Source organism: Dendrobates tinctorius, unplaced genomic scaffold (assembly GCF_039654945.1).
Source record: "Dendrobates tinctorius isolate UK_male_01 unplaced genomic scaffold, ASM3965494v1 ptg000187l, whole genome shotgun sequence".
NCBI lineage: Eukaryota > Metazoa > Chordata > Amphibia > Anura > Dendrobatidae > Dendrobates > Dendrobates tinctorius.
This window is the reverse complement of record NW_027361854.1, coordinates 4,539,217-4,551,630: the sequence shown is the minus strand read 5'-3', so window position 1 is coordinate 4,551,630 and position 12,414 is coordinate 4,539,217. Positions and strand designations below refer to the sequence as shown.

The 12,414-nt window shown below is 44.6% G+C and overlaps 1 protein-coding gene across 2 annotated transcripts in view; it reads left to right on the top strand.

Annotated features, from left to right (window-relative positions):
* TIMELESS (timeless circadian regulator) overlaps positions 1-12,414 on the top strand; it is a 166,486-nt gene that overhangs the window by 113,921 nt on the left and 40,151 nt on the right. For both annotated transcript variants that reach the window (XM_073552242.1, XM_073552241.1), the window contains 5 exons: positions 2,794-2,945; positions 3,016-3,101; positions 4,937-5,060; positions 11,618-11,700; positions 11,953-12,095. In XM_073552242.1, coding sequence (XP_073408343.1) covers positions 2,794-2,945; positions 3,016-3,101; positions 4,937-5,060; positions 11,618-11,700; positions 11,953-12,095 — 588 coding nt within the window. The remainder of the gene's footprint in view (positions 1-2,793; positions 2,946-3,015; positions 3,102-4,936; positions 5,061-11,617; positions 11,701-11,952; positions 12,096-12,414) is intronic.

Sequence of the window (12,414 nt, the reverse complement as noted above, 5' to 3'; positions counted from 1 at the left end):
GAAAAAAAAAAAGGCGTGCTGATTTCCTGCGCATCTAGGGAGCAAGGCATGCTGTGATTGGATGAGGTCGGGGTCCCGTGCGACTGGCTGGGTTGGCGAGGGCGTATCCTGGCTGCAGGAGCAGGCCCCGGGCTGGTCAACTAAATGTAGAAACCAAGCCGCCGGGGGGAGCCAGGGTGGCAAGGGGGTCGTGACTGGGCTGAAAAAAAAAAGTGAGACACCCCCAATGAGTTGCATATGTCTCCAGAACCGCTTGAGGGGAAGGGACAGGGAAAATAAAAACACACATCCGCAATTAACAAAAATTGAAAACACCGCACCACTATTTTATATTTATAAATATACTAGCTGAAGAGCCCGGCGCTGCCCAGGCATAGTAACTAACTGTGGTTAGTTATTATTATTATTATTATTATTATTATTATTAATTTATGTAGCACCATTGGTTCCACGGTGCTGTACATGAGAAGGGGTTACATACAAATTACAGATATCACTTACAGTAAACAAACTAACAATCACAGACTGATAGGGGAGAGAGGACCCTGCCCTTTCGGGCTTACATGCTACAGGTTGGTGGGGAAGGAGACAGTAGGTTGGGGGGGTTACAGCAGTTTCTGTGATGGTGAGGCAGTTATAGCAAATTATGATTATCCTCCATCCCATAGTCCCGTGCCCATATACCCATCATACTTATCCACGATCCCATAGGCCCGTGCCCATATACCCATCATACATATCCTCCATCCCATAGTCGAGTGCCCATATACCCATCACACATCCTCCATCCCATAGTCCCATGCCCATATACCCATCATACATATTCGCCATCCCATAGTCGAGTGCCCATATACCCATCACACATCCTTCATCTCATAGTCCAATGCCCATATACCATCACACATCCTCCATCCCATAGTCCTGTGCCCATATACCCATCACACATCCTCCATCCCATAGTCCCGTGCCCATATACCCATCAGACATCCTCCATCCCATAGTCCAGTGCCCATATACCCATCACACATCCTCCATCCCATAGTCCCGTGGCCATATACCCATCACACATCCTCCATCCCATAGTCCCGTGCCCATATACCCATTAGACATCCTCCATCCCATAGGCCCGTGCCCATATACCCATCACACATCCTCCATCCCATTGGCCCGTGCCCATATACCCATCACACATCCTCCATCCCATAGTCCCGTGCCCATATACCCATCACACATCCTCCCTCCCATAGTCCCATGCCCATATACCCATCACACATCCTCCATCCCATAGTCCCGTGGCCATATACCCATCATACACATCCTCCATCCCATAGGCCCGTGCCCATATACCCATCATACATATCCTCCATCCCATAGTCCCATGCCCATATACCCATCACACATCCTTCATCTCATAGTCCAGTGCCCATATACCCATCACACATCCTCCATGCCATAGTCCCATGCCCATATACCCGTCATACATATCCTCCATCCCATAGTCCAGTGCCCATATACCCATCACACATCCTCCATTCCATAGTCAACCAATATGACATCATAATGAGCGGCGGCAGGGCTTGCAACCTATGATGACATCAGCGTCGCCATGGCAGCCATTGTGACATCATAATGAGGGGCGGGGCTTGAGACGCACACACTGTTTCCCCAGTATGAAAATAGGGGCATTATGACATCACAATGAGGGGCGGGGTTTGACGCGCACACACTTTTTCCCCCAGTATGTAGATAGGGGCAAAATTGTTTGGTGAATTGGAACGCACGGGGTTAAAATTTCACCTCACAACATAGCTTAGGACGCTCTCGGGGTCCAGACGTGTGACTGTGCCAAATTTTGTGGCTGTAGCTGCGACGGTGCGGATGCCGATCCCGGACATATACACGCACACACATACATACACACTTTGAGCTTTATATATATATATATATATATATATATATATATATTACACAGAGCCCCCCTCCTCACCCCTTATTTTCCTTTGACTTTAGAATCGGTTACCTGTCCAGAAGGCCCCAGCCTCCATCTTTGCCGCTCGATCTGTGAGCCTGTCATCAGGCGTACCGGATGTTGTCAGGCAACTGGAAGGTACCGAGTCCGAAAATCTTCCCACGCTGCACGTCTGGCTGTGGGGGATGGGAACAAATTCCCCAAATACTCTGGATGTAGTAGAAGGGATAGGGTTATTCCTGGTAGACATGAAAGGGTAAATGTAGTGATAGAACCCCCACACTGTGCTCTCGGTCTCTAGGGGGGAGATCAGAGTGACACAATTCCACTCTGTCACCCGAATCACAAGCTATACCTGAAAGAAATAGGGAAATCAGTGAAAATACAGAATAAACCTAAAGTAGAAACGTGTCTGCCTCCTACTGACCCTAAGCTAAAACTGATCGGCTTAGCTCCAGTTGGTATATACTACTACTAAGGCGGAGATAACTTTTTTTATTGTCTGGTGTCAGCCTTCTAGTCGCAGCAGCATAGACCCATAGTTTGCTGTGTCCCCCAATGAAGCGATAGAGAAATAAAGTTTATTTTTACTGAATAGTATAATAGCACAGTTTACAATAAAAATAGAATGACGCAGTCTGAGACCAAAACGGGAAATAAGGCCTATGAATACGCTTGGTATTTTCAACGTGACCCTTCTCCACAGCGTGCATGCACTCTAATAAAGAATATTTAGGCCATATATACTTCTACAAAGTGTACACATTATGAATTGGTTCTCCTCCTACAGTAATGTACAATTATTTTTCCTCTTGATTTCTCAGGAGCTTGTAGCTTTCTCAAAGTACATTCTTAACAAGTTCTTTGCACTTGCTGCTACAAACAACAAAGCCTATGTGGAGCTTCTTTTCTGGAAAAATACTAACCTTATCAGAGAAATAACTGAGGGTTACCGAAAACCTGATGAGGAAGAAAGGTGAGGAATTGGTTCAGTAGTAAGAGAGCAGTGGAATACATAGCATTACGTAATTATTATTCTCTCACAGCACTGCCAATCGTAAGCGTATTAAATGGACACCGCAGGACGAAGAGGAGCTGCAAAGCCTGTACTTGCAGTTTAAAGAGGTTGAAGGTAAGTCTTCCATTGAAGATTTGGCGAATAAAAACTTAAAGAATTTAAATGAGAGTTGCAATAATTATAGGACAGTTGTAAGCTGCCAACTATTAGACAACCCTCCTATAATATGCACACATTACTAAATGTATGATTTTTATTAATCTGACGAGATGAGAAAAAATGCCAAACACTTTGGCAGTGGTTATCTCACACAGGTAATAGAAATGGACAGGTATATCCAACCTCTGTCTTTCCATCTAGAAGCTGTGGTCACTATTAACCCCTTCACGATATGCGCTGTCTATGTACTGCGCATGCTGTGTCTTCCACTTTGATGTGGGCTCCGGCGCTGAGCCCACATCTTTCCCTGCACATGTCAGCTGTTTTGAATTGCAATCCACCCGTGGCTGTTAACCCGCTAAATGCAGCTGTCAAATTCATGTCAGCGGCATTAAACATGCGCTTTCGGCAAGCACGCAGGAAAATCTGCCCATCAGTGACCCCTGTCATGTGATCCTCTATGGTTGTCACTGCCACATTGCTATGATTGCCGCACAGTGGTCGGCACTCATAGAAAGTCAACAATTCTGCTACATACAGGTGATCTGATCATTGCCTCTATGTAGCAGTGCCGATCAGGTTATGGCAGTTATAGTCTCCCATGGAGACTATTGAAGCATGCCAAAATTTAAAAAAAAAGTTTTTTTAAAATATAAAAAAATAAAAAAAATTCAAATCACCCCACTTTCACCCCTATCAAAATAAAACAATTAAAAAAAAAAAATCAAACATACACATATTTGGTATCGCCACATTCAGAATTGCTCGATCTATCAATATAAAAAAAATCTGATCGCTAAACGGCATAACAAGAAAAAAAAGTCAAAACGCCAGAATGACGTTTCTTTGGTTGCCAGATTAAAATGCAATAACGGGCGATCAAAAGATCATATATGCACCAATGTGGTATCATTAAAAACATCAGCTCGGCACACAAAAAATAAGCTCTCTGCCAACCTGAGATCACGAAAACTGGAGACGCTACGGGTATCGGAAAATGATGCAATTTTTTTTTTTTTTTTTTAACAAACTGGATTTTTTTTCACCACTAAAATAAAAAAGAACCTAGACATGTTCGGTGTCTGTGAACTTGTAATGACCTGGAGAATCATAATGGCAGGTCAGTTTTGGCATTTGGTGAACATGGTAAAAAAAAATAAATAAAAAAAAACAGTTGTGGAATTTCACTTTTTTGCAATTTTACAACACTTGTAATTTTTTCCCCTTTTTGAGTACACAATATGGTAACACCAATGGTGTTCAAAAATACAACTTGTCCCCGAAAAACAAGCCCTCTCACATGGCCATATTGACAGAAAAATAAAAATGTTATGGCTCTGGGAAGAAGAGGAGCGAAAAACAGAAATGCAAAAATGAAAAAGGGCTCGGTCATGAGGGGGTTAAGCCCCAAGGTAATGACAGGCAGGTGTCCGTTGTATGTTTTAGTCATAGCTCCAGAGACTGCTTCATTCTTGTACACCTGAAATATAATGTCAAAATAGGAGAAGCTTTAATTAGATTTTTGGGGTGATTGACACTGAGAAACACCAGTGTTTTGCAAGGCAAGCTGAACACTTGTGCCTTGTCATCAGTATATAGAGGCTTACTGATTTTGGCAAGAAAACATTGTTGCCACTTTGAAGTTGGTTAGTCATGTCTATGAAAGTTAGCAGATATAATTAGCTTGATTTTATAACTAGTCGAGTTGTATGGCTCATTTTAAATTAACATCTATATAGGCAATATGACAAGTGCATTACCAAACAAAAGAAATGTCCGATGTTTTTCAGGTGTTGATGTGATTGATAATATCTTGGCAAATCTGAAGCCTGGAACTCGGACACGGAAGCAAATTATTAATCATCTTGTGCAGATGGGTCTTGCTGACAGTGTCATGGATTTTAAAAAAGAGATGTAAGTAATTACACAGCCCATACAGAATCTTAAAGGCCATTAAATATGCTTAAAAAGAGCATGGACCACACCTCCAAAAATCACACCTTGAGAGTTAAAACAGATATACTATATATCCCAATAAAAGAGGGAGGACTGGGCTGTCCCTCAGTGGTGAAGTATTATAGGGCAGCCATATTTGAACAACTGAGGTTGATGTGGAATGATAAATATGACAGACATTGGATAGAAATTGAGAAACATCTCATAAAGTCCTCAAATGTTGCGTCGTTCCTTTATTCATATATCATTACTGGGCCTAATCCCGGCGATGATAAAAAATTGTACCTGCCACCAACGGTGGAAGCGGCGCTGGGAGTGTGGAGCATTTTGATCAATAAACTGCATGCTATTAATTTGGCACTCTCGAAAGCCCCCATAGAGACTTTTGAGCGGTGTATTCCAGACCTACAGTTTTGTAACTGGAAATCCCTGGGAATCCTGTTGATGGGGGATATGTATGAAGAAGGAATATTATTGTCCTTCTCTATGATCAGAGAGAAATATCTTCTTCCACATAGAGATCAATATAAATACCTACAAATAAGACATTTTTTACAAGGAAAAAAGGATAGTGTTTTCACAACTCTACAAAATATATACAATGCTCCTCACCCCACTGTCCGTAACCTACAACCATATGTTGGAGGAGACGTTCCTATCTCTGGACTCGCATCTCCATAAATGGGAGACTGATCTGCAATGTGGGATCACCTCGGGTCAATGGAGGACGTCCTTTTCAATGATAGGGACACATTCTAATTGCACCAATCACTTGTAGAACGCCAGAAAGTTGCTGTACAGGTGGTACTTCACAACATACAGATTGTCTAAGATCTACTGCAGCTCCCCTGATGTGTGCTGGAGGTGCGGAGACGCTAAGGCTGCTTTCACACATCCGGCTTTTTTGAATCCGGCACGATGCGGCGAAAAGTGTGAAAACCGGATCCGGAATTGGATCCGGTTTTGACACATAGAATTTAATGATCGCCGCATCGTGCCAGATGGACATGCGGCGCCTCCGTTTTTAGCTGGAAGCATGCGCGGACACTGTGAGGTTTAACCCACAAGTGCCCGGCGAGCACGCGCGTATCTCCCCCCCCCCCCCCCTGCATATCGCTGCCTCTCTCGTCCCCGGTGCGGCTCCTTTAAATGCTTTCCAACCGGATCAGGCGCCGCATCTGCATCCGGTGTCACCGCTGCAGGCCTGATCCGGCGGTATGGCTTTTCGCCGCACCCCTGATACCGGATGTGTGAAAGCAGCCTAACACAGATATGTTACATGTCTGGTGGAAGTGCCATAAAGTGGAGCAGCTCTGGGACGCAATCTCCCATCTAGTGTCTTAGATTAGTGGCATCCCAATAAAAATTACGAGAGAGCGGGCGCTTCTGGCCATTGACCTGGATTTAATTCTGCATGAGTTCAGGACAGTGATTGCACACAGCCTCATAGCTACTAGAATTAAAATTGCAGGGTATTGGAAAAATCCCAAATCCCAATCCCGTCATTGTATGAGATCGTAGCATTGGTGAATGAGACAGCAGGCTATCATTTAGACTTAATACTGTGGTTATAGAGATGTAATAGAGCTATTAATGGTAAATTATGGGTACAGTAATCTGCTGTCATCATCCCTTTTCCTTTTTGTTTCCCATAATGTTCAGTTATGTTAAAATACTATTATATTTGGCCGAAAAATGATTGAGGTAATTATTGCAACAATGTTCAATGATTGGAGGCTAAATGGTTGTTAAATATGACTTTATTTAAAATCAATAAAAATTTATGGTTAAAAAAAATCATACATTGATCTAATGCCGCTAGGCAAAAATATATATAACTGAACATGAGGGTCTTAGTTTAACTTTCTGATCAGGCTGTATGAAGCCTACTGCCACGTTACGGCAAACACTGCTTCTGATTGGCGGTGAAATCATCACCGCCAGTCAGACAGCATGAGCGCTCAGCTATGATCGGAGGTATAAAATTTACCTCCGATCACTGGTGACAGTTGATGGGGACTACTGCTCCCATCAGACGACGCCTGCTGCCGTTAATAGTGAGAATATTTATAGCGCAGGAGCCGCCTGATGAATACTCCCATCATCTGCTCCTGCTCTCACTGTTAATGGCAGCAGGTGTTACTGCTCACATCAGTGACTGAGGTAAACTTTATACCTCCGATCACAGCTGCGCGCTCTGATTTTATCGCCAATCAGAAGCGGTGTTTGCCGCACTGTATGCACATGACCGTGCGACAAACACCCAGTGTTCGGGGGGGGGGCCGAACTCAAACAGTAGGTGTACGGTACGGACACCGTACTTTACTGTTTGGGTTCGCCCATATCTAGTTATTAGCAGCACATCTGCAGTTTACAGCGGGCAACGTGCTGCTCAGAACAATTCTTTTTGTTCGCCATAAGCAATCAAATCACCTGATGAATGAGCAGCATTTTGATCATTTATTGGGTAATTGGCTGACATGTTTACAACTATGAACTATCATCTGCACTGCCAGGATTTATAATTTGATGCTACACACACAGCACGCATGCATGCATGCACAGAACATGTATACAGAGCACCTTCATAAAACCATTATATATACACAGCTGTGGCAAAAATTAAGAGACCACTTCCAAATGTTCAGTTTGTCTGATTTGTCTCTTTATAAGTATATTTTTGAGTAAAATGTAAATTGTTCTTTTCTCCTTCGCCTCATTGGGGGACACAGATATTGTGGGTGTATGCTTCTGCCGCTAGGAGGCTGACAGTGAAAAAAAGAGGTTAGCTCCTCCTCCGCCGTATACACCCTCGCCCCTATTGCGGGCGGAAATCAGTTTTTTGCTTAGTGTCCATGGAGGCACACGTCTGTTTTTTTCTCCAGACTTTTTTTTGTCTTTTTCCATGAAGATGTGACAGGGGCAACGGATCCTATTGAAAGGGTCCGATTTCCCCAAACCCAACAACGGGCGAGCACGTGCGTGTTCCTCCACTTATCCTCTCCCGCGTCGTGGGACACAATGCCGGACTTAGCACTGACCACCCCTAGGTATTGAAACCATGGGCTGTACAGAGGCACAAGACTAGTCCGTGTGGCCCCCACTGCTCCACCAATGCTTAGACTGCGGTGCTACAAGGTGGCGGACTGTCCCTCTCCTCACCCCCTGAAGGGGTTAGATGGAGTTAGGGTGCCTGCACCATCCTATTTTATCAAGGCCCCCTCACATACCTGTGCTCAGGCGGAAGAGGATCATCGGTGAGGAGAGGGTCTGCGAGGCCTCCTGCAAAGATCCCAGGGCTGGAGCCCCCAGTCGGTGGGAGCCACCGGCCATGCAAGACTGAGGGTGGCTGGATCCGTCAGGCGGCGCCGTGCAGTTAATGGCGTCATGTTTTTTGTGTACCCCCCCCCCCCAGTCTTGCGTCCGGAGAGTGGTCTCTACATCCCGAAATCTTCCGGCAGATTTGTCAGCTCTGGGGAACTCCGGATGTGGACCTGATGGCGTCCATAGTGAACGCCAAGGTGCCCACATATGCCGCTCGGGCCAGGGACCCGCAGGCAATCGCTGTGGACGCGTTGGTTCTGCCATGGAACCAGTTTCGCCTCCCATATCTATTTCCCCCGCTGCCACTACTTCCAAGGGTCATCAAGAAGATCAAGACAGAAGGGGTTCCGGCGATTCTACTGGCCCCGTCGAGCGTGGTACGCAGATCTAATGCAGCTGCTCGCCGACATTCCTTGGCGCCTGCCAGAGCGCCCAGATCTACTTTCTCAAGGGCCGATTTGCCACCCGAACTCAGGGGCCCTGTGTTTGACGGCATGGCTATTGAATCTTGAATTCTAACCCAGGCAGGATTCGGGAGCAAGGTGGTCGCTACAATGATTAGCACCCGTAAATTCGTGCCTGCTTCAGCACGAATTTACCACCACACCTGGAAGGGGTTCTTTGCTTTGTGTTGAGGCCGCGGTGTTTCTCCGCTGAGATTCTCTATCCCCAACATCTTGGCTTTTCTCCAGTCGGGCCTAGACTCGGGCTTGGCCCCAAGTTCCCTCAGGAGACAAATATCGGCCTTATCCGTCCTGTTCCAGCGCAGAATTGCTACCAATCTGCAGGTGAAGACTTTCATCCAGGGAGTCTCCCACTTGGTACCTCCCTATAAGGCGCCTATGGATGCTTGGGACCTTAACCTGGTCCTAAGTGTTCTGCAGGAAGCTCCATTTGAACCGCTTCAGGATATCTCTTTGAGGTACCTTTCCTGGAAAGTGGTGTTCCTAGTGGCCATCACTTCTATCAGGCGGGTTTCAGAACTGGCAGCCCTATCCTGCCAAGCCCCGTTCCTCACTTTCCATAAGGATAAGGTGGTGCTCAGACCAGCCCCTCCTTTTCTGCCGAAAGTCGTGTCCTCTTTTCACATTAATGAAGATGTTGTCTTGCCTTCATTTTGTCCAGCACCGGTGCACTGTGTGGAATGACCTTGTTAAAGCACTCCGGAGGTACGTGCTGAGGACGGCACCCTTTCGTCAGACGGACACGCTGTTCGTGCTCCCCGAAGGGTGCAGGAAGGGACTCGCCTCAAAATCGACCATAGCCAGCTGGATTCATTTGACTATTCAGGAGTCTTACTGCATTAGAGGCACGCCTACTCTACTCGGGCAGTGGGCGCCTCTTGGGCGCTTCGGCACCAGGCTTCGACGGAACAGGTTTGCAAGGCAGCAACCTGGTCCAGCCTGCACACATTTGCCAAACATAATATCCATACTCAGGCCTCGGCGGATGCAAGCCTGGGTAGAAGGATTCTCCAAGCAGCGGTGGCGCACCTTTAAACAAGGTGCATGTAGCTTGGATTGGTGAGGATCTCCCACCCAGGGATTGTTTTAGGACGTCCCACAGTATCTGTGTCCCCCAATGAGGCGAAGGAGAAACATGGATTTTTGTGATAACTCACCGTAAAATCCTTTTCTCCAAGACGCTCATTGGGGGCAACAGCACCCACCCTGTTTGCCAGTTGGCTCTTTTTTGTTTAAATTAATATGCATTTACTAATTTGATATAAGGGTGGTGTTGTCCTCCTACTGCTTTGGCACCAAACTGATTTCCGCCCGCAATAGGGGTGAGGGTGTATACGGCGGAGGAGGAGCTAACCTCTTTTTTTCACTTAGTGTCAGCCTCCTAGCGGCAGAAGCATACACCCACAGTATCTGTGTCCCCCAATGAGCGTCTCGGAGAAAAGGATTTTACGGTGAGTTATCACAAAAATCCATGTTTAGTCTACAGCTACTAATGAGCGAGTCTACTTGTTGCTCGGGTTTCCCCAACCATGCTCGGGTGATCTCCGAGTATTTTGGCACGCTGGGAGATTTAGTTTCGGACTCCTTAGATGCATGATTTATGGCTGCTGGACAGCCTGAATACATGAGGGGATTCCCTAACAAACAGGCATTCCTCACATGAATTCAGCCTGTCTAGCACACACAAATCATGCAGCTGAGGCGTCCGAAACTAAATCTCCGAGCACGCTAAAATGCTCGGAGGTCACCCGAGCATGCTCGAGGAAACCCGAGCAAGGAGTATACTCGCTCATCACTACTGACAACATGTCTCTGAATTTCCAAGCAATACATTTTTGTTTCTTTTCCTGAAAAGGAGAAATGGTCAAAATTAAAAAAAAAAAAACACAATGCTTTCAGACCTCAAATAATGCAAAGAAAACAAGTTCATAATCATTTAGAAACAACAATACTAATGTTTCAACTCAAGAAGAGTTCAGAAATCAATATTTTGTGGAATAACCACTGCTTCTGGTGCAAAAATTTAAGCAGCTCTTCTTTGATGCTTGTGACTATCCATCATCCTCTTGATTACATTCCAGTTTTCAATGTGGTTCATATATACGGTGTATGTATGTGTGTGTATATATATATGTATATATGTGTGTATGTGCCTACCAATAAATTCTTCACTAATATATACAACAAGAAGCTAATAATGTGTAGGCTCATCCACACACACAGAGCAGGGGTGGGACAAGGTATTTTCGTGCCCTGGGCAGATAAAGCCAATGCCCCCTCCATTCCTGCTCCCTTCTTCAGGATGCTACCACGTAGTTGTACGTGGTATTTCCTGAAGATGGGGTTGTATTGACCTTGAAATGTGTTGAATAAACCACTGTTAAACTTCTACCATATTCTGGGATTTCATCATTTGGGCAGCTCGGACAAAAATCCACATCCTACCTTGCAGTATAAAATAAAATCTTTAACGAATATTATAACCTTATGTATATGGTGTTACATTTTCTTCAATGAATATTAACATATACAATCCATAGACTGTCTTCCTTCATACTAGTTTTTGCAGTCCTACTTCATAGTGACATATTTTTTATGTTTATGTATAACAAGCGAAAATTTGGACCCCTCAAGCGGGGACTTCTGGTGTTCAACCATTTTGAGGAGTTATGAATGTTCATCACTTTCTTGCACTAATAACATTTTTAATTTTACTAATCATTTCAGTAAAGGAACTCGAATTGTGCTCTGGACTGAAGACCAAGAGATGGAGCTTCAACGGCTTTATGAAGAGTTTCAAGAGACTGATGGTACATACTGTGTACATTTACCTTGCCGGTTCAGTTTTCATGGATGTGACATTTTAGGATTGTGAGATAATGTGCTCATTGGTATTTTAAAGTTCTGTACATAGTAAGATTTGTAAAATTTTTAAACCTTTTAAATTTATTGGATAGGTTGGTGGACTGTCTCTTCTGTGTTTTCCACATAATGCGTAGGACTGTAGTTATGTTTTGTCAGTTAGACCAATTGTGTTATTTTATATTGTTTGTTCTTTGCAGATATATTAGGAAATGTAATGAAGCATATCACAGCTAAACGCTCCAAAGCTAGAATCATAGAAAAACTAATAAGCATGGGATTGGTATCTGAAAGAAAGGAGCTTTATAAGAGGAGGAGGAGAAAAGGAAAATCTTCAGGCATAGTATGTATGATGCCATTTATAAAGGGAATGTTATATCAGAAAATTGTGTTTTGTTTAAATTAGGTTAGGCTGGTTTCACATTTGCGTCTGTGTGCGCAGCATTTCATCCGCATAGATTCGCATGCGTCCCTATATTTAACATGGTGTATGCAGGGGCATACGTTTGCATCAGTTCGCATGCGTCTGCGTACGCATGTCTTTTTTTTTTTTGTGCGGCGGGGTCCGGCGAACGCAACATGTTGCCTTTTTGGAAGGCGGCAAAAAAACCCGTCATACATGCGCATGCGGATGAGTGCATTAAAAAAAACGCATTACTGTC